At 42.7% G+C, this 23,022-nt stretch overlaps 2 protein-coding genes across 6 annotated transcripts in view; one reads left to right on the forward strand and one right to left on the reverse strand.

The window, feature by feature from the left end:
• The window catches only part of SLAMF7 (SLAM family member 7), a 52,206-nt gene extending 44,678 nt beyond the window's left edge, over positions 1–7,528 (reverse strand). For 3 of the 5 annotated variants that reach the window (XM_023725120.1, XM_023725116.1, XM_023725114.1), the window contains exon 1: positions 5,265–6,123. Coding sequence is in view for 2 of the 5 variants with exons in the window: in XM_023725116.1 (XP_023580884.1) it covers positions 5,265–5,406 (142 nt within the window). In the remaining 3 variants the exon portion in view is untranslated. Of the gene's footprint in view, positions 1–5,264; positions 6,124–7,014 lie in introns of those variants that run through there. The other 2 variants (XM_023725122.1, XM_023725119.1) reach the window with 1 other exon arrangement.
• Positions 7,529–19,904: 12,376 nt separating this feature from the next.
• Positions 19,905–23,022, forward strand: part of CD48 (CD48 molecule) — a 30,384-nt gene continuing 27,266 nt past the window's right edge. The window contains exon 1 of the mRNA XM_023725124.1: positions 19,905–20,103. Within this exon, the coding sequence (XP_023580892.1) occupies positions 20,022–20,103 (82 nt within the window). The 5' untranslated portion in view covers positions 19,905–20,021. The remainder of the gene's footprint in view (positions 20,104–23,022) is intronic.

The raw sequence follows: 23,022 nt of genomic DNA on the forward strand, positions 1-23,022 counted from the left end.
TATACCAACAACAAGAACTTCAAAAAGAAAATCAGGAAAACAATACCATTTATAATAACCCCTGAAAAGATAAAATACTTAACAATAAATCTAACCAGGGACATAAAAGACTCATACAAAGAAAAGTACAAAACACTATTGCAAGAAACCAAAAGAGAACTGCCTAAATGGGAAAACATACTGTGCTCATGGATAGGTAGACTCAACATTGTGGAAATATCAATTCTACCCAAAGCTATTTACAGGTATAATGCAATCCAGATCCAAGTACCAACAGCCTTCTTTAGTAAGATGGAAAGCTAATCACCAACTTTATATGGAAAGGAAAGAGGCCTCAGATAAGCAAAACATTAATGAAGAAAAAGAACAAAGTAGGAGGTCTCACACTACCTGATCTCAGAACTTTCTATACAGCAACAGTAGTCAAAATAGCTTGGTATTGGTACAACAGACACATAGACCAATCTGGAACAGAATTGAGAACCCAGACGTAAATCCATCCATCTATGGTCAGCTGCTAACCAAAAGGTCAGCAGTTCACATCCACCAGCCACTCCTTGGAAACCATATGCGGCAGTTCTGTTCTGTCCAATAGGGTCGCTATGAATTGGAACTGACTGGACGGCGCTTAACAACAACAACAACAACATGGTCAGCTGATCTTTAAAAAGGACCAAAATCCAATAAATGGGAAAAGATAGTCTTTTTAACAAGTGGTGCTGGCAAAACTAGGTGTCCATCTGTTAAAAAATGAAACAAGATGAATACCTCACGCTATACGCAAAAACTAACACAAAATGGATCAAAGACCTAAAAATAAAACCTAAAACGATAAAGATCATGGAAGAAAAAACAGGGACAATGTTAGGGGCCCTAATACATGGCATAAATTCAATACAAACAATAACTAACAATTCACAAACACCAGAAAATAAATTAGATAACTGGGAGCTCCTAAAAATTAAACACTTATGCTCATCAAAAGACTTCACCAAAAGAGTCAAAAGAGAACCTACAGACTGGGAAAAAAAAATTGGCTGCAACATATCTGACAACGGTCTAATCTCTAAAATCTGTAGAATATTTTAACACCTCAATAACAAAATGAAAAATAATCCAATTAAAATATGGGCAAAGATATTAACAGACACTTCGCCAAGAAGACATGACATTCAGGCAGCTAACAGACACATGGGGAAATGCTCGCGATCATTAGCCATTAGAGAAACGCAAGTCAAAACTACAATGACATACCATCTCACCCCAACAGTAATGGCACTAATTAAAAAAACAGAAAATAACAAGTGCTGGAGAGGTTGTGGGAAGACTGGAACGCTTATTCACTGTTGGTGGGAATGTAAAATGGTACAACTATGGTAAACGATATGGCACTTCCTTAAAAAACTACGAATAGAAATACTATACAATCCAGTAATCCTACTCCTAGGAATATATCTTAGAGAAATAAGAGTCATCACATGAATAGACATATGCACACTCATTTTCATTGCAGCATTGTTCACAATTAGCAAAAAGAAATAACCTAAGTGCCCATCAACAGATGAATGGATAAACAAACTATGCTACATACCAAAAAAAAAAACCAAACCCATTGCCGTCGATTCCGACTCATAGCGACCCTATAGGACAGAGGAGAACTGCCTCTTAGGGTCAGTGGAATACTAGCAACTATAAAGAGCAATGATGAATCTGCGAAACATCTCATAACATGGATGAATCTGGAGGGCATTATGCTGAGTAAAATAAGTCAATCACAAATTGACAAATATTGTATGAGACCACTAGTATAAAAACCCAAGAAAATGTTTACACACAGAAAAAAACAATCTTTTATGATTATGAGGGAGGAGGGGGTGAAGAGGGCAAATCATTAACTAGATAACTTTGTTGTTGTTGTTAGGTGTTAGTGAAAGGAAAGACAACACACAATATAGGGGAAGTTAGCACAACTTAACCAAACAAAGTCATAGAAGCTTCCTAGACACATCCAAACACCATGAGGGACTGAGTTACTGGGGCTAAGGACTGGGGACCACAGTCTAGGCAGACATCTAGGTCAATTGGCATAACATAGTTCATAAAAAAAATATTCTACAACCTACTTTGGTGAGACTATCACCAGATCTGAGAAGCTGGATTTTATGAAAAACAATGTGGCATCAGGATTGGAGGAAAACTCATTAACAACCTGTGATATGCAGATAACACAACCTTACTTGCTGAAAGCGAAGAGGACTTGAAGCACTTACTGATAAAGATCAAAGAGCACAGCCTTCAGTATGGATTACACTTCAACATAAAGAAAACCAAAATCCTCACAACTGGACCAATAAGCAACATCATGATAAATGGAGAAAAGATTGAAGTTGTCAAGGATTTTATTGTACTTGGACCCACGATCAAAACCTAAAGAAGTAGCAGTCAAGAAATCAAAAGATGCATTGCATTGGGCAAATCTGCTGCAGAAGACCTCTTTAAAGTGTTAAAAAGCAAAGATGTCACTTTAAGGACTAATGTGTGCCTGACCCAAGCCATGGTGTTTTCAATCGCCTCATATGCATGTGAAAGCTGGACAATGAATAGGAAGACTGAAGAATAACTGATGCCTTTGAATTGTGGTGTTGTCAAAGAATATTGAATATACCATGGACTGCCAGAAGAATGAACAAATCTGTCTTGGAAGAAGTATAGCCAGAATGCTCATTAGAAACAAGGATGGCCAGACTTTGTCCCACATACTTCAGACATGTTATCAGGAGGGACCAGTCCTTGGAGAAGGACATCATGGTTGGTAAAGTAGAGGGTCAGCGAAAAAGACGAAGACCCTCAGTGAGACGGATTGACACAGTGTCTGCAACAATGGGATCAAGCATAACAATGCTTGTGAGGATGGCACAGGACTGGGCAACGTTTCATTCTGTTGTACACAGGTTTGCTTTGAGTGAGAACTGACTCGACTGCACCTAACAATAACAACCACAACAACTCTGGTCAGTAGCATCTGGGGTCTTAAAAGCTTAAGAGAGGCCATCTAAGATACACCTATTCGTTCCATCACGTTCAGAGTAAAGGAGGATGAAGAAAACCAGAGACACAAGGAAAATATCAGGCCAAAGGACTAACGGGCCAAATGAACCACAGCCTCTACCAGCCTGAGCCCAGAAGAACTAGATGGTTCCTGGCTACCACCACTGATCACCCTGACAGAGATCACAATAGGGGGTTCTGGATAGAGCAGGGGAACAATGTAGAACAAAATTCAAATTCAGACAAAAAAAGACCAGACTTACTGGTCTGATACAGGCTGGAGGAACCCCTGAGACTGTGGCCCTCAGACTATGGCTAACTCAAAACTGAAGCCACTCCTCAAGTCCACCTTTCAGCAAAGATCATATGGGCCTATAAAACAAATAATAATACATGTGAGGAATGTGCTTTTTAGTTCAATAAAGTATACAAGACCAAATGGGCAACACCTGCCCAAAAGCAAAGATGAGAAGGTAGGAAGGGACAGGAAACTGGACAAATTGACACAGGGAACCTGGGGTATAAAAGGAAAGGGGGAGAGTACCGACACTTTGCGGAGATTGCAACCAATGTCACAAAACAATTTGTGTATAAATTGTTGAATGAGAAACTAATTTGCGCTGTAAAAGCTCACCTAAAACACAATAAAATTCTAAAAAAAGAAGAGTCTGAAGCAGAGCACGTCTTTTGGACCTGGAGTCCCTGTGCTGAGAACTTTCAAGACCCAGGAGAGATAGAGAGCTGTAACATTAGAGACGGCATGAGATGGAACAAAACGACTCGAGATGGGCACAGCAGTGTAAGTGGTGGGAACCAGGAGACCAGCGCTAGATGGCTGCAGTTAGCTTCCTGGCCCACAGAGCAGGGCCTAGTGGCAGTAGGTCTGAGAGAATGCCCTGTGGCAGGAGGTCTAAGAGAAGGCCTGGTGGTAGGCATGACTGAGAGAGGGGCTGCCTGCCTGCCGGCAGAGATGACAGGAACCTGAGAGCGGTCTTGGTTGGAAGCTGTCCTGACTGAAGAACTGCATCCTGTCTTCTGAGTTGCATTCAATTATTTCCAAGTTGATCCTGATCCTAAGTTGTAGCCTGTTAACTTCCCCAATAAACCACATAATCGTGAGTGTGGTCTGTGAGTTCTGTGAGGCCATTGCAATGAGTTATCGAATCTAGCAGAGAAGTAGAGGGTGCTGTGGGGAGGATGGCTAGTGTCAGGATTTTTTAAAAAGTTGGAGAATGGAAATATGTCTGACCTCAACCTCACAAGAATCAGCTTTGTGCTGATGGTGATTCTCATCCCTCCTCCGGAATGCAGACAGCCTCTAATGCTACTAGATTACACCTTCTAAGGAGTTAAGAAAAAATGGGGAGGTTGCCTTTTTCCAAGTGAAAGGCCTCATCTTGCCTCTCTAGCCACCTGAGCAACAAAACGGAAGGAAAAAGTGAGTCAAGCAGAGAAAGACAGTCAAGTCATTTTGCAATAGGACATCTTTTAAGCAAGAGCACTAAGGCCCAAATGGAATCACCTCATGGAAGAAAAAGACCAAGGGAGTTTGCCTTAGTCAGCATTATTTGTATGCTGTCTGCTGAGGCACCACCACAGTGTGGCTAACATGGCTCAGTCAGTGTCTAGGGCTGTGACCAACCCACACTGAGTCCTCGGAGTGAATTGCTAGAAACCTAGCTCAACTGCTGTGAGCTTCCTCCGGTCACACTGACTTCTACTGGAGAAATCACATCATCACTTGGTCTGGTGCTCGGACAGGTTCTTCATGGATTCCAACTTCAGCTGGACCCAAAACACCCTTGGTGCTACTTTCCTCATCAGCTCTCTTTTCCATTCCCCAGAATGGTTATTCCAACCATCACCATTTTCTGCTAGCCCCCAACTGCACTACCTCTACTACATCTTATGGCAGATAACCTAAGCTTCTGGGTCCCACATGCCAAGGTAATGTTAGGTATGGTCCCTAACCTACAGACCTACTTGTATTGTTACCCATTCTTGCTGCTTTCTCCCTAAGTGGAAGAGCTATCCCCTCTCTTGTCCACTGGTGCTATGGAGACCGTTGCTTGCTGCCTTTGTAAGGAATGTGCCCCACCAGTTATCACCTCACTTTTCCTTATTTTCAGCTTCACCCTCTGTCTTAGTCCCTGTGGCTGCTGTAACAATAGACCACAAACTAGGTGGCCTAAAACAACAGAAATTTATTCTCTCACAGTTCTGGAGGATGGAAGTCTGAATTCGGAGTGTCATCAGGGCCATGCTTTCTCTGAAGGCTCTAGGCGAAGATCTTCCCTTATCTTTTCCAGTTTCTGGTGGCTCCAGGCGCTCTTTGACTTGTAGCAGCATAACTCCCATCTCTGCCTCTGTCTTCAAGTGGCTGGCTTCCCTCTGTGTCTCTCTCTATGTATCTTCTCCTCTTTTTATGAGGACACCAGTCATATTAGATCAGGATCCACCCTATTCTGGTATGATTTCATGTTAACTAATCACATCTGCAAAGAGTCTATTTCCAAATAAGGTAACATACACAGGTACCAGGGAATAGGACTTGAGCATATCTTTTTAGAAGACACAAATCAATGCATATCACTCTATCTGTTAACTCTTTCTCTTGCCTGTACAAGTCTTCAAGTGCTTCTATCTTAGATATAAACAAAAACACTCTTGGAACTAGTGATCGGGTTCACCACCACCTCTGTCTCCCCTGCCACAGCCTCCAGTTACCACCATCCCTCTCCTTGCCTTAATCATCAATTTTTCTCAAACTGTATCCAGCTTTATTAAATACACTTTTCATAATCAATCACGTTATTTCAAGCAAAACATGGGCAGATAATCAACAGCAGTATATAACAACTTTCAAACTGCCGCCCTTCATTGACTACCAAAAACAAAATGTCACTGAAAAAGCCAATGATGTCTTTATCTGACGCGCTGAACAGGGAAAAGTGTAAACAGCAGTGGTTCTTAACTGGGAGTGATTTTGCCTCCCCAGGAGACATTTGGCAGTATCTGGAGACATTTTGGAGTTCTGGTGGTGTGGTGGTTAAGAGCTCGGCTGCTAACCAAAAGGTAAGCAGTTGAAATCCACCAGCCAATCCTTGGAAACCTTATGGGGCAGTTCTACTCTGTCTTACAGAGTCGCTATGAGTGGGAATCAACTGGACGGCAACAGGCTTGGTTTTATTTTTTTTCTTTTGGAGACCTTTTTGGTCTTCATAACTGGGGACAAGAGTGTGCTACGGGCATGTAGTGGGTAGAGGCCAAGGATGCTGCCAAACATCTCACAATACACAGGATATTACCCCCCACCAACCTCACTGCCAAACAAATGATTAAAAACTATCCAGCCCAAAATGTCAATAGGACCAAGTTTGAGAAACACTGGTTTAGAGAGAGAGGGTTGACTTTTTACAGTTGGTGTGTTCATATTTCATGAGTCTACTCTAATTTTGATGAACTGAAACAAAAGCTGTATAACTCTCAGCCTCCACAGCCTGAAAAGGGAACACAGCTTGAATGACATCTTTTAATATTGTCATTGGAAAGTCCAAATTGCCTTTTTCTGATGTCTAACACTTTCGATTTAGGGAACCCAGGTCCCAGCAAGGCTTTGGGTTTAAGGGAGGAGAGGAGGACATGAGGATAAGAAATCAAATATTAGTTTTTCCACACAACAAGGCATTTGTGCCAGAGTGGCTGATGTGTCAACATCAGGGAATCCCTCCTCTTAAGAACCAAGAGGAATTCTCTCAAAGTTGTTTTCCCCATTTCAACCCAGCATCTGAGACATACTATTAGTGACATTTTCCCCTTTCATCAAAACAATAACCAAGCTTCCTGTGTGATAAAAATATAACTTAAAAAAAGAGTAAAGTGAAATTCTGCATTTTTATCAAATTTGAAAAATAGAATTTCAAATTGTACAGTCATAGAAGTACCCATAAATAAAAATGTACACACCTCACGTGACTTCTCTAGTACCTTCAGCTTTCTGTGCCTGGTCTGTTTTGACAACTTTTTTTTTGTTGTTGCAGAATTATTCCCATCAGTGACAGAGTCAGCTTTCTCCTTTTTCCCTTCCGGTATTGTATTAGATTCTTAGCGCTGTCATAACAAATTACCACAAAGTAGGTGGTTTAAAATGACAGAAATTTATTGATGCCACAGTTCTAGAGGCTAGAACTCTGAATTCAGGCTGTCATCAGGGCCAAGTTTTCTCTGAAGACTCTAGAGAAAGATACTTTCTTCTCTCTCCAAGCTTCCGGTAGCCCCAGTTGTTTCAAGTGAAAGTCCTCAGCTAGCCTCTCTAGCCACCTGAGAAGAGCAACAAAAGGGAAGGAAACAGTGAGTCAAGCAGAGAAAGATAGTCAAGTCATTTTACAATAGGACATCCTTTAAGCAAGAGCACTAAGGCCTAAATGGCACTATAACCTCATGGAAGAAAAAGACCAATGGAGTTTGCCTTAGTGGGCATTATTTGTACACTGTCTGCTGAGGCACCACCACCGTGTGGCTAACATGGCTCAGTCCGTGTCTAGGGCTGTGACCAGTCCACACTGAGTCCTTGGAGTGAATTGCTAGAGACCTAGCTCAATTGCTGTGAGCTTCCTCCAGTCACACTGAGGAATGCTTATAGATGCATTACTGTAATGCTTAGAGAGGCATTACTTCCATTTTCACATGGCTATCTTCCCACTCTGTGTCCATCTGTGTTTCTTCTCCTCTTTTGTAAGGAGATCATTCATATTGGATTAGGAACCATGCTACTCCAGTATGACCTCATATTAACTGATGCGGTGAAATGAGTTCCTTTGTGTGGCCCTTTGCCTTGGTGCTTTGGAAAAACAGTTAAGAGAGATTTCCCCTCCAAGTCCTGGGGAGTTGCCTTTACCCTAGTTTCTACTCCAGATGGTCCAGGTTGATTGACATTTCCTGGGCAGGCTGTAAACAACTTGTGGTTTGATACTTTTTGTCTGCCTCTGGGCTGCAGCCTACCCTGTGATTGGTATGCACCTTGCAGGGACTGGTCAATAGACTATACAAATGATGTGACTATAGCCTACTATGCAAATAAAGTATCTGTGGCCTACTGAGAGGGGATTGGTCAGTTTGTGGCCTCCTACCGGAAGGCCAACTCCTTGTCAATTTTAAGGCATGGGGGGCCATGCCTTGGAGTTGTGTACGTATGCAGTCAACCTCACAGAGATTTTTCCAGACACAAAGAAGCAGGAAGAGAAGCAGCAGGAAGAGAGAAGAGAGAAGAAGCAGAGAGAGAGAAGTGGCAAGGAACCTCCTAAAAGAGCTGTAACATGGGTCAAGGGCTGTAACACTGAAGATGGCAAGAGGCCCAGAAGGGGCTCTGCGGCAGTCAGTGGTGACAGACTACAAGGCCGAGGGGAGCCTGTCCTGAGGGAGCTGAGAGGAGGCCTGAGTGGCTGAGAAGAGCTAAGAGAGCTGTTCTGCACTAAAGAAAGGAGACATTGCCTACATGCTTCCTGATTCTGATCCCGAGTGGTAGCCTGTTTACCCTGATCCAGAGTTGTACCCTGTCGCAGCGGCGGCGAATGTCGGGGCGGCGGAGACAGTAACCAAACACAACTCTTACAGAGAAGTGGGGCCAGGAGGGTCACTCTGAGGAGTGACCCCGGCTTCAGTCCCAGGAGTTTATTTTATAGTCAATACAACAAACAGTGAAGCAAATAACAGAACAATGGGCTTTGGGTGAGTATCAATAAGTTTTGGGCAAGGGAGAAGGAATTCAGGTAAACAAGCCAATCAGTAACGGGACAATAGGTTTGGGAAAACAAGTCATGCCTGATCTCATTCTTATGGCTGACAAGTTTCCAACATGTCGTATACAGCATAGAGGCCCGTGGGGGCTGCAGTTGTCAATAGTGCAGCTATGTTTAAATGGCATATATCCCACAGTACCCTGTTACTTCCTTAATAAACCACTTAACTGTAAATACAGTTGGTGAGTTCTATGAGACACTGCAATGGATTATTGAATCCAGAAGAAAAACAGAGAGTGCGGGTGGAGGGATGGCTGGTGTCAGAATTGGTAAAAAGGTTGGAGAGTGGAGGTATGCCTGACCTCCACCTTATAGGAATCAGTGTTGGGCTGACGTTGATGGTGACTCTCCTCCCCCCTCTCCTGAAGTTAGAGGTCTGACGGCCATGTCATTTTCCAACTGATAATATCTTCAGTGACCTCATTTCCAAATAAGGTTGCTAAGGATGTCTCTGGGTGTGATTCTCTCATATCAAATTTAAGTATCTTCTCTGCAAATGCACTTCCTCTTTTTCTGACTCTAACCACAGGAGCTAAGTCAAATATTACAAGTTAAAGGCACACTCCTCCAGACTGCTAAGCCTGCCCAAGACTTCAGACACCAATCGTTGAGCTCAAAGGTTCTCAGGGCCCCTTCACTTCTGGTAAACTGGCTACAAATTTGGAGGTTCCTAATACCCTCTCAGGTTTGATAATACACTAGAATGACTCACACAACTCAAAAAAGCACTATACTTATAATTACAATTTTATTATAGCAGAAAGGATACATATGAAGAGACACATAGGGCAAGGACTGAGAGGATCCCAATGCAGAGCTTTCACATCCCAAAGACATGTTACCTTTCCATGTATTGACATCTTTCACCAACTGGACCTTTCAATTAGCAGCCAAGCTCTTAACCACTGTGCCACCAGGGCTCCTTATAAGGGTTGCTATGAGTCAGAATGACTTGACAGAACTAACAACAACAGCAACAGAGTTCTGCGGGGGGGGGGGGGGGGCAGACATCTTTTCTTCATCCCAGCCACCTGGTCTCATCAATTCTGTCTCCTGGGAGATAGGCCCTGTGTCTATCTTTCCTCTCCTTGTCTTAGGAAGAATTAATTGGAATAACTTGTGTTTCTCTCACTCTTAATGCATTTCCAAAGCTGTGCCTATTGTGGGTTTAAGGCCCTGTTTAATGAACCAGAGTGTCTGTCTTCTCCTCTTCTCAGCTCAAGACCAAGCTCTTTCTCAAACCTTTTCTGGGATGCTCAGGGCTCCATCTTTTCTGAGTTTCTAACTTCAAACCAGCTTGACTCTGTTATGTTGTTTTCTGTATGTTCTTCCATCTCCACTTGAAGAAATTTGTTGGCTTTGAACCTTATTTTCACTTTTGGTGCCTCTGTAGCCCCACAGCAGCCACACCCTGGGTGTGCCTGGACCGCAGAGGCTTCTTCAACCAGTTCTTTGGGCAAGACGAGCTGATTCACCCACGGCTAGGTGGGGCCCCTGAGCCTTCACCCACTGCTTCTCCCAGACTCATTTTTGAATCTGTTTGGAGGCCTAAATTGGCAGCCCAGCACCTGAGAGTGGGTGCCCACAGTGGGTTTGTGCCTGCTCCAACCATGGGGAAGGAGGAAGATTCCTTGGTTTAAGCATATATTCCATCCTTCTGACATCTGGCCGTATCACATAGACATCAAATCATGGCCTCTAAGCAGACCTTTGAGGATTATATGGGATTTTGTTTACTTTTCACAACAATCTGCAAAGGAGGTATTATTGTCCCCATGTCCCTGTTGGGTAAATGCAGGCTCAAAGCAGCAACATGGTTCTTTTACGGTGACACACTTTGTTGGTCAGAATACTCTCTTCTGCTGTTATTATTCCCTTCTTAAATTAAGATGGTGAACAGGGTAGGGTCTACACAGCCAGATAGACCACCACTTTGAAACTGATCAAAACAGCCTTCTCAAAGCTGCTAGAAACCTAATGTGATATGTCTAGAGGACTCAGCCATAGATTCCCACTGGCTGCTGACAGAGATGATGGCTTGACCTCTCAGAGTTTGCTCTCCCTCCCTTCAGACTCTATTCGACCACCACTCAGCCTCCAGAAGCCATTTCCTCTCCACCTTCTTCCCAGAAAGTCAGTACCCTTTAACCTCTGAACACATATCCATGCAAATACAAGTTAAACAATTCAAAAAAAACTAGCTTAAGTAAGTTGTGGTATATCTGCATTAAGGAATTTTGACTTCCATTCAAAGTCTTGTTTTGAAGGAAGCTTAAAATCATGGGATAATTCTCAAGATATAATTATAAGTAAGAAGTCATATATAAAGTTGATATATCATAGGATTTCACTTTTCTAAATGTATGTGCATAAGGTCGAATTCTTGCCTTCCATGCTGGAAACCTGTGTCTAATTCCCAGCCAATGTACCTCATATTCAGGCAAAACCATTTGTCAGTGAAGGCTTATATTTTGCTATGATACTGAACAGATTTCAGCAGAGTTTCTAGACTAAGATGGGCTAGGAAGAAAGGCCTGGAGATGTACTTCCAAAAACCAGCCAATGAAAACCCTATGGATCACAATGGTCTGATCCACGACTGATCATGGGGATGCCTCAGGACCAGGGCAGCATTTTGTTCTGCTGTGGATGGGGTTACCATGAGTCAGGGGTCAACTAAAGGGTAGCTAACAACAACAAGAAGCATGGAAAAAGACACTAGAAGGAAATCCTGTGTACCAGAAAGTTAATAGTGCTTTCTTGTAGATAAGAAGATTATGGATGATTTTTACATCTCAATTTCTATTATTCTATTTTTTAAGATTTTCTAAAATAGTCTTTTAAAATTGGAAACCTTTTAACAATATCTTCACCCTGTCTAGAAACTTGTAGTCTTCCCTCAGAGTTACAGGTTCTATTAAGTAATAAGATCAAGACTCCATGTTGTTGTTTGCCGTCAAGGTGATTCCAAGTTATAGTGAACTTACAGGACGGAGTAGAACTGCCCCATAGGGTTTCCAAGGCTGTAAATCTTTACAGAAGCAGACTGCCACATCTTTCTCCCATGGAGCAACTGGTGAGTTTGAACCTCCAACCTTCAGTTAGCAGCCAAATGCTTAACCACCGCACCACCGGGTTTCTTCAAGACTCCACAGAGGTCCAGAGACAAGGAGCCCAGGAGCAAGGGAGGTGATTCTAGAAGGATTCCTAACGGGGATGAAACTTGAGCTACTTTTGAAGGATAGCTAGCTAGCCAAGTAGAAAAGGGGAGAAAAGTGCTTCAGAGAGAGGACACAGCTAGTGCAAAGCATGGAGACAAGAAAGAAAAAGTGGCTCAAACCTCATCAGGACTGAGTTCTGAAGAGCAGGGACCCGTCTCTTTCTTCTTTACATTCTTGTAGACATATAGAATATATGTCTACGGCATGTGTTTGTGGAATGAATGAGTAAAATCTCAGTAACCAACATCAGCATTCTCATTCACACTTCATCTCATGGCCCCACCACTTACCATCTCCTCCATAGCAGGCTCAGTTTCTTTGAAAGCCAAGCACTGGGGAATAGATTAGGGAGTTGGAGGAGAAGCTCTGGGGCACTTGGCACTGGTTCAGAGCATAAAGCCAGAGGGAAGGTTTGAAGGCATGGGCTCCTGGGGTTGAGTGGGCAGGAGAGCAGGAAAGGGAGGCACAGGAGTGCTAGAACCATAGCCCTAAGCACAGACCCACTTACCCGACTCTACCCTTTGCAGTGAGACTTATCTATTAGGTAGCTGCTTCTAGACTCTTTTCAGGCCTTTTGGGACTCAGGGGCAATAGCAACAACTTCAAAGGAGATCCTTTTGATGGCAATGACAGCAATGCATCACTAACACTTTTCTTTGGATGCTGGGAGCTCCCCTTGGGGACTCTCAGAAATGCTTGGGGTGGAGGGATTTTGAAGAAGCTAGAATTCCTTTATAGGGGAACAAATTTCAGATTTAATTGATAATGCAATGTTATCTGCACCCACAAACTGGAGAGGTTGGGGAACGTTTGGTTTACTCACATAACTATTCTTCCTGAAATGCCATTATATGGTGATATTATTATTATTACCAGCTTCACTTACATAGAAAATCACATGATTGTCCATTAACAAGAAATTTTCCCTCTTCAATTTCCATTTTTGAGGAACTCACTCTTCATTTCCAATTGTCTTTTCATTGACTGCTGCCGCCAATGGTTCAGTTTTAATTTATTGCTCACTGTCAAGCCCTTACCTTCACCCCACTAACTCTTGATTAAATAATTCTTTGGAATAAATAAGTACTTTTGGAAATACTCTTATATGAAGAATTTTGAGGCAAATTCTTTAAAGCATTTTTTCTTAAGTAGGATCTCAAAATCCTGGATTAGGGGGCTGAGGATTACAGTACAGATGAACCCTCAAATTCATTCAACAAATTCAACTAATCAATAAATATTTAAGTGTCTACTATTGGATTGAAGACCAAATTAATAACCGTTTAGATGTATGCATATAAATTATTTTAAAATCTTAATAGATCCTATTGTAATTTATAAAATGCAAATTAATTTCAAAACATTATCACATTGGAATTGACTTTTTCCATTACGTGTTTTCTTAACCACCAACTACTCACAGTGCAACTCCTATCATCTGGGGGCCCAATGCGTTATAAAAAATGGCCCCTCATTCCCTAAAAGTCTGGAAACTACAGATCTGGGTTTAATGTGCATTTTTCAAGGCAAATAACTAGGCTTGGTTTATCTAGAATGGAAATTTAAGTTTTTACATATTGGTTTTTCTGTAAGTGGGGCACACTAACAAACAAGCTATAATTGGTGCTGTGTTTGGCTGGGCATTGAAAAACTGGCAGCAGTGCCCACGGTTAGCAAACAGCAGCCTGTTCCCCTCTTAGCCATTTCTGTGACTCCCTACCTCTCCCCTCTCTCCCTTCCGCCCAGTCTTCCCTGCCTCTGCGTTTCAAACTCTGACTCCTCCTACATCATCAGATGATGGAGAGATTACCATTTTGAGGACACCATTTTAAAAGTTAGTTGTCTGATCAATAGTATTCCAGTAATAATATCTGTATATCATCAGCTGGTAGTTTAAAACAACTGTTTTTTCTCATTGTTTTAGCAGAAGCAGAATAGAAGCAAGGACTTATTTGCAAGTAGTTTGTTGGGGAGGGGATTTCCCTGGGCACCCATAGGGAGGTGGGGAATTAAGATTGCAGGAAAGTAACCAGTTGAGAAACTGATGAACAAACCAACAACGGCCGCACCATACAAAAACAATAGAACTCTGCCCCACAACTTGTAGCATCAAACCCAGGAATTCAAACCACTCTCAACAACTACCAGTCCAGGAATCTAATCAACAGTCTCCAATAATGGGCCTAAAATGGACAAGATTTGGTTCGTCACTGAACAGTTTCCTTAATTTTTGTGCCCGCTTCCAACTTAGGACCAACCAGAGAAAGCCAAGTATGTTCCCCTAACCAATCACATGGAGCCCTGGTGGTGCAGTGGTTAAGAGCTCACTTGCTAACCAAAAGGTCAGCAATTCAAATCCACCAGCCACTCCTTTGAAATCCTATGGGGCAGTTCTACTCTGCCCTATATGGTCGCTATGAGTCGGAATCCACTCAAAGGCAACAAGTTTGTGTTTTTTTTTTTTTAACCAATCACATAGGATGCCTCCCTTCTAGTAAGCTCGTCTCCAGCTTCTCTATGCCAACAGTCTCCAATCAGGGCAAACCTGAAGACTTCCTTCTTTCCACTATAAAGCTTTCCCACTCTCCTGCCTGCCTTTGAGTCTCTGCCAAATGCAAGTGATGGTGGCTATCTCCTTTGCTATAGCAAGGTCTGAATAAATAGGCTTTGTTCTTATCTGGGTGCTCTTTGTCTATTTCCACACAATAAAGGGTGCTTATTAAGCATATTATCATTGCTGGCAATTGGAGCCCAACCCCTCTGGGGAACTCTGGGAGACAGCATAGAACTGCGTGAGCCACACATGCAAGCCACATAAGTAATCTGAAATTTCCTACGAGCCACATTTAAAAAGTAAAGAAAAAGTGAACTTGATCTCAATAATATATTTTATTCAACATATTAAAATATATTTAATATAAAAATAGATTCTATTTCATCATGTAATGAATATGAAAATACTAAATATTTTACTTTTTTTTTTATACTAAGACTTTGAGATCTTGTCTGTACTTTACACTTACAGTGCACTTCAGTTGGGCCTTGCCATATCTCAAGAGCTCAACAGCCACATGTGGCTAATAGCCACTGTATTGTAAAACACAGCTATAAACATGAGCTTCTGGGTTATCTCACCTGAGGACCTAGGGAATAGGGATATTTATCCATCAACTCTCATCAGTCATTGTTAAGGGCTGTGTCTAAGGGGTGTTGATTCCATGACACTTCCAGCCTACCCTAGGTGAGCTGAGTGGGCGCTTGCAGCCAGACAAAGCTCTCAGGAGAAAAGTTACATGTGCTGGCAGTTGGAAGTTGTCTGGATATACTCCGAAATGGTAACTGATGAGGGAATCTGGGCAGGGAACTGACAGTGTTTGCCCCATTCAATCCTTAAATTTCAGCAAAATACATACTATTATACCTGTTTGAGAGGGGAGTGGTGGTTCAGTGGTAGAATTTTTGCCTTCCATGAAGGAGACCTGGGTTTAATTCCTGACCAATACACGTCATGTGCAGCCACCATCCGTCAGTCACGCTTGCGTGTTGCTATGATGCCAAACAGGTTTCAGCAGAGCTTCCAGACTAAGACTGAATAGGAAGAAAGGCCTGGTGATTTACTTCCAAAATAACTCAGCCAATGAAAACCCTATGGATCACAACAATCTGATCTGCAACTGATCATAGGGATGGCACAAGGCTGGGCAGTGTTTTGTTCCATTGTGCACAGGGTTGCCATGAGTCTGAGGCTGAGCCAATGGCAGCTACCAACAACATCCCTATTTTACAAATGAAGAAACTGAAGTTCAAAGAAGTAAGATAACTTGCCCAAGTTCCCAGAGCTAATCAATGGTGGACTCAGGACTTAAACTCAGATCTGGTCTTACCACAAAATCCATACTCTTTCCACTAAGCTGTCTAATTTGATAGTCCCAACAAGCCTTTAATAGCAAGCAAACATTATTATGTCCCTTTCACACGTAAGTAATCTAAGGTAAAGAAAAGTTTAGGAATGTGTCTCAGATTCCATGGCTAGAAAAGATAGAGCCAGGATTTGAACTCAAGACTTCTCACTCTACCCAGTACTCTTTGAGGAGTCCTCAGTGTTTGAATTTTATTGTTGTTGTTATGTGCCATTGAGTTGGTTCCGACTCATAGTGACCCTATGTACTACAGAACAAAACACTGCCCGGTCCTGTGGCATGCCCACAATCGTTGTCATGCTTGAGACCATTGCTGCAGCCACTGTGTCAGTCCATCTTGTTAAGGGTCTTCCTCTTTTTCGCTGACCCTGTACTTTACCAAGCATGATGTCCTTCTCCAGGGACTGATTCCTCCTGACAACATGTCCAAAGTATGTAAGACATAGTCTTGCCGTCCTTGCTTCTGGTTGTACTTCTTTCAAGACAGATTTCTTTGTTCTTTTGGCAGTCCTTGGTATATTCAATATTCTTTGACAACAGCATAATGCAAAGGTGTCAATTCTTCTTCAGTCTTCCTTATTCTTTGTTCAGCTTTTTCATGCATATGATGCAATTAAAAACACCATGGCTTGGGTCAAGCCCACCTTAGTCTTCAAGGTGACGTCTTTGCTTTTCAACACTTTAAAGAGGTCTTTTGCAGCAGATTTGCCTAATGCAATGCGTCTTTTGATTTCTTGACCGCTGCTTCCATGGTTGCTGATCGTGGATCCAAGTAAAATGAATCCTTGACAACCTCAATCTTTTCTCTGTTTATCATGATGTTGCTTATTGGTCCATTTGTGAGGATTTTTGTTTTCTTTATGTTGAGGTGTAATCCGTACTGAAGGCTATGGTCTTTGATCTTCATCAGGAAGAGCGTCAAGTCCTCTTCACTTTCAGCAAGCAAGGTTATGTCATCTGCATGTCACAGGTTGTTAATGAGTCTTCCTCCAATTCTGATACACCATTCTTCTTCATATATCCTTTCTCAGATTATTTCCTCAGCATACAGATTGAATAGGTATAGTGAAAGGATACAACTCTGACGCACACCCTTCCTGACTTTAAACCACGCAGTATCCCCTAGTTCTGTTTGAATGATTGCCTCTTGATCTATGTACAGGTTCCTCATGAGCACGATTAAGTGTTCCAGAATTCCCATTCTTCACAATGTTATCCATAATTTGTTAGGATCCACACAGTTGAATGCCTTTGCATAGTCAATAAAACACAGGTAAACATCTTTCTGGTATTGTCTGCTTTCAGCCAGGATCCATCTGACATCACCAATGATATTCTTGGTTCCACACCCTCCTCTGAATTTGGCCTGAATTTCTGGCAGTTCTCTGTCAATATACTGCTGCGGTTGCTTTTGCACGATCTTCGGCAAAATTTTACTTGCGTGTGATATTAATGATACTGTTTGATAATTTCCACATTTGGTTGGATCACCTTTCTTGGGAATAGGTATAAATGTGGATCTCTTCAAGTCAGTTGGCCAGGTAGCTGTCTTCCAAATTTCTTGGCATAGACGAGTGAGCACTTCCAGAGCTGCATCCGTTTGTTCAAACATCTCAAACGATATTCTGTCAATTCCTGGAGCCTTGTTTTTCACCAACGCCTTCAGAACAGCTTGGACGTCTTCCTTCAGTACCACTGGTTCCTGATCATATGCTACCTCTTGAAATGGTTGAACGTCGACCAATTCTTTTTGGTATAATGACTCTGTGTATTCCTTCCATCTTCTTTTGATGCTTCCTGCATCGTTTAATATTTTTCCCATAGAATCCTTCACTATTCCAACTCGAGGCTTGAATTTTTTCTTCAGTTCTTTTGGCTTGAGAAATGCTGAGTGTGTTCTTCCCTTTTGGTTTTCTATCTCCAGCTCTTTGCACATGTCATCATAATACTTTACTTTGTCTTCTCGAGCCACCCTTTGAAATCCTCTGTGCAGTTTATTTTTGCTTCAGCTACTCAACGTTCAAGAGCAAGTTTCAGAGTCTCTTCTCACATTCATTTGGGTCTTTTCTTTCTTTCCTGTCTTTTTAATGACCTCTTGCTTTCTTCATGTGTGATGTCCGTGATGTCATTCCACAACTTGTCTGGTTGTCAGTCATTAGTGTTCAACGCATCAAACCTATTCTTGAAATGGTCTATAAATTCAGGTAGAATATACTCAAGGTTGTACTTGGGCTCTCAGGGACTTGTCTTAATTTTCTTCAGTTTCAACTTGAGCATATGAGAAATTGATGGTCTGTTCCACAATCAGCCCCTGGCCTTGTTCTGACTGATGATATTGAGCTTTTCCATCATCTCTTTCTACAGATGTAGTCGATTTGATTCCTGTGTATTCCATCTAGCGAGGTCCAAGTGTATAGTTGCTGTTTATGTTGGTGAAAAAAGGTATTTGCAATGAAGAAGTCGTTGGTCTTGCAAAATTCTATCATGCAATCTCTGGCATCGTTTCTATCACCAAGGCCATAGTTTCCAACTACCGATCCTTCTTCTTTGTTTCCAACTTTTGCATTCCAATCACCAGTAATTATTAATGCTTCCTGATTCCATGTTCGATCAATTCCAGACTGCAGAAGCTGGTAAAAATATTCAATTTCTCTATCTTTGGCCTTAGTGGTTGGTGCGCAAATTTGAATAATAGTTGTATTAACTGGTCTTCCTTGTAGGCGTATGAATATTATCCTATCACTGTCAGTGTTTACTTCAGGATAGATCTTGAAATGTTCTTTTTGATGATGAACGCAACACCATTCATGTTCAAGTTGTCATTCCCGGCATAATAGACCATATAATTGTACCAGTACCAGTCCATTTCAGCTCACTAATGCCTAGGATATGGATGTTTATGTGTTCCATTTCATTTTTGACGATTTCCAATTTTCCTAGATTCATACTTTGTACATTCCACGTTTCGATTATTAATGGATGTTTGCAGCTGTTTCTTCTCATTTTGAGTCATGCCACATCAGCAAATGAAGGTCCTGAAAGCTTGACTCCATCCATGTCATTAAGGTCGACTCTACTTTGAGGAGGCAGCTCTTCCCCAGTCTTTCGAGTGTCTTCCAACCTGGGGGGAGCTCATCTTCTGGCTCTATATCAGACAATGTTCTGCTGCTATTCATAAAGTTTTCACTGGCTAATTCTTCTCAGAAGTAGACTGCCAGGTCCTCCTTCCTAGTCCGTCTTAGTCTGGAAGCTCAGCTGAAACCAGTCCACCATGGGTGACCCTACTGGTATCTCAACACTGGTGGCATAGCTTCCAGCATCACAGCAACATGCAAGTCCCCATAGTATGACTGATAGACAAATGGGGTTTTGAATTTTAGTGTAGATTTATTGAGGGGAAAAGTGTCGCTGAGCCAGACCAAAGGATCACAGCTATTCCAAGGAAGGCTCAGGAAATGCTGGGCATGTTTTGTTAAGGATGAGGTCTGGGGTTTGGGGAAGTAGCTCTGAGGCTGTGTGGCTCTGATTTCCCTAGATTTTTCTGCTCTGACTAAGACCCACTGGGGGCTTCTCTCATGCATGACTTGGGGTTGGCTCAGGCCAAAAATTCCCTGCAGGCTTGGAGGAAGCACCTGCTACATCTTGGCCCCTGGATTAGTCAGAGTGATATTTGCCTGGGAAATCAAAAGCTGATGTTCTCTCTCAGGGGTCCTTAATCTTTTCTGAGCACTGACCTCTCTGAGAAACCAACAGAAGCTATGGATTCTCTCCCCAGAAAACTGCATCTATGCACATTCAAACAAAATTGTTCCTTCAGTTTCTGTGGTGTTCTTAGTTCTCTGGGGCCCAGATGAAAGACTTCCTGTTTCTGGTACGCAGGCCCCACCCACCAAATGCTTTGAGTGAAGGAAAAAAGGTCAGTGGGTGTTTCCTCTAACCCTGGGTGGTGAGTTCTAGAGCACTGGAGGCCTGGGCTCCTTTTCAGCCTGACTCTTGGCTGTCTCCAGCGTTCCTGGGACTTTCTGGAAAGTAGAATGTGCTACAGAGGGAAGGAGTGGTATCTGGTCCTGGAACTGCTGCTGCTGCCTCAACTCTTCCGGGTGAACAGCATCCAAGGTACTTTCCACAAATTATCTGCTGTGATGGTGACTGCAGGCACCGTCAGACGGAAAGGGGAGGTGGGATGTGGCTCAACCCTGGATGTGGGGTCTGGTCTCCAGGCAGCAGGTACTCCTATCCCAGTAGCAGAACTGTAGAGAAGTTGAGGAGCCTTCCTTGGCCTCAGAGAATTGGGTGCCATCTCTTATTCAAGGGGACGTAACGAAAACTTGACTGTGGGGAAAAGAGGGAATCAGTAAGCCAAACCAAACCCATTGCCATCGAATCGATTCTGACTCATAGTGACCCTATAGGACAGAGTAGAACTGCTCCACAGGGTTTCCAAAGCTGTATATCTTTACGGAAGCAGACTGCCATATTTTCTTCTGCGGAGCAGCTAGTGGGTTCAGATTGCTGGCCTTTTGATTAGGAGCCTAGCACTTAACCACTGTACCGCTGAGGCTCCTTGAAGTGGAAGTAGGTCTCTCATATTTCATCCTATGACTGGTGGTTTGTGAAACTGTGGGAAAGTTTTTTTGCATTCTAAAAAGAGAGGAAGCTCCATGCTGATGGCTGCCATGTTATTTATGCTCAGACACACTGTGCTCCTTTAGACATTTGAGACATTCTCCTCTGTCTGTGCAAGGAGTCATGTCCTAAGTCAAGGTAAATGATGTTGTCATTGTCCCAAAGATAGATCAAAACTGCAGAAAAGAAAACTGGAGAAGATTTCTCTGTCTAGGCATGGGCTTCTGAATGAGGGTCTCAGCAGAGGCCTGAAGTGCCTTGGTATCAAAGAAACCCATGAACATTTGATTGTTTAGAGTTAAGCTGCACTCCTCTGCCAAAGTTCTTTTCTGGCTCCCCTCATGTGCTCAGGGACTGAGCTCACTTTCCTTTCTCTGTTATAACCGTCCAACCCTATTTCTCCATCCAGTACTGTCTTCCCAGGCCAGCCGAGAAGCAAGAGTTAAACTTTTGCTTCTCTAACTACTCCCTCAAATAATAAAACAAAACAAAAAACTAGTTGCTGTTGAGTTGATTCAGACTCATGGTGGCCCCCGGTGTGTCAGAGTAGAATTGTGCTCCATTAGGTTTTCAATGGCTGTTGTTTTGGAAGTAGACCACCAGGTCTTTCCTCCAAGGCATCTCTTGGTGGACTTGACCCTCCAGCATTTTGGTTAGCGGCTGAGCTTGTTAAACCATTTGCACCACACAGGGACTCCCCCTAGATAAATACCCAGGTCTTTTTATTTAAAGGTCTTTAATGCTAACTGATTCGAAACTGATGGGGTTGGTGGGCAGTGTTTTGTTCCATTGCACATGGGGTTGCCATGAGTCAAAGCCCACGGCAACAGCAGCTAACCACATCAACAATGCTGACCCCTCTAAGGGACCACACAGAGTAAAAATAAGCAACATGTTATGATAAGATATAACTTTAGGGAGATGAGATAGTGATGCTTGGAGGAAATCCAGCTGTCTACTCACACTGGGCTTCAGCGGGTGGCAATACTTTAGGTCTGGTTCATGACTGTGTGGATCTACAGATGATATCAGGTCACTTGGAGGTGGATAGCATAGGGATGACCCAGCTCACAAGACACTGCTATGCCCTTGGGAGCGGGGCCCAAAGTGAGGTATTAATCCAACTGCTGGGATTGTCTCTGCCAAGAGAACTGGACCATTTCAAGACTTTCTCTAGATGTGTTGAAAACACCCTGACAGAGGGTCATTCTCTGACTTATCGTTTTCTAGGCTCAATCCTGATCATTTCTTCTCTTTTGGTTGAAACATGTAGACAACAGACACATGGTTACCTGATTAAGTTATCCTTTAAATAGATAACATTTATTTTGATTAGGTTAGCATCGTCCATTTCTATAACTTAGGTTCACAAAATATAAATGAAGCATTTACTATGTGTTAGACATTGTGTCAGGCATTTTATATGCCATCTAAATATATGTTTTATATGCTATTTAATTTTCGTAAGAAATTAGTGAGGTGGCTATCATTATCTGCATTTTTCAGATGAGAATAGCATCTCTCAGAGAGACTAGGAAATTCTCCAAAGGGCACACAGGTCTCACTCCCAAACTGCGTTAATATGACCTTGCTTTCCTGAGACTAAGCCCAGGGAAACTAAACCAAAACAACTAGATGGAGGTCAATGTGTCTAAATCTCTTCATGCATAGATTCTGGTGCTCAAGATTTTACCCCTGGTAACCCCATCTCAGCCAAGCCAAACTTTGCTCTTTGCCTTGAAACAGGCATTTCCCTCTTACCTCTGGGCTTCTGTGTATGCCTTTCCTTCCGTCTGGAATTCCTGGCATCCTCTCCCCTCCCATTGCCTCTCCTTTAGGCTTCCATCTTCCTGTGACTTCCTCCTGGAAACTGCAGGTTCAGATTAAGATTGATGAATTGCGGGTTTAATTGTCTGCTGCCTTGACCTTCATGAGGACAGGGACCACGCCCATTGTTGCACTGCTGAACCTAGCACAGTGCCTGGAACACAGCACCAAAACAAACCCAAACCCATTGCCGTCAAGTCAGTTCTGACTCATTGTGATCTTATAGGGCAGAAGAGAACTGCCCCGCAGGGTTTCCAAGAAGTGGCTGGTGGATTCAAACTGCCGACATTTTGTTTAGCAGCCGTAGCTCACCGTAGCTCTTAACCACTGCACCACCAGGGCTGGTGCTCAATAAATAATTGTTAAATAAATGAGTGAATGACTTAAAAGAATTTCCTTTTAGGCTATACATTCAGCTTTTCCTTGGGGTACAACTGTTCTCTCCTCTGCAGTAAGGCGTGCTTCTGTGGAAAAGTGTGAGAAGCACTCTTAGCTCTCCTCTTTTATCCCTCCTAGGTACGACTGTTCTAGGCTCTCTGGTTTCAGAGCAATGATTCAGGGCACCCTTCGCTACTAGGTACC

The sequence above is a fragment of the Trichechus manatus genome, unplaced genomic scaffold (assembly GCF_000243295.1).
Source record: "Trichechus manatus latirostris isolate Lorelei unplaced genomic scaffold, TriManLat1.0 scaffold00288, whole genome shotgun sequence".
Lineage (NCBI taxonomy): Eukaryota > Metazoa > Chordata > Mammalia > Sirenia > Trichechidae > Trichechus > Trichechus manatus.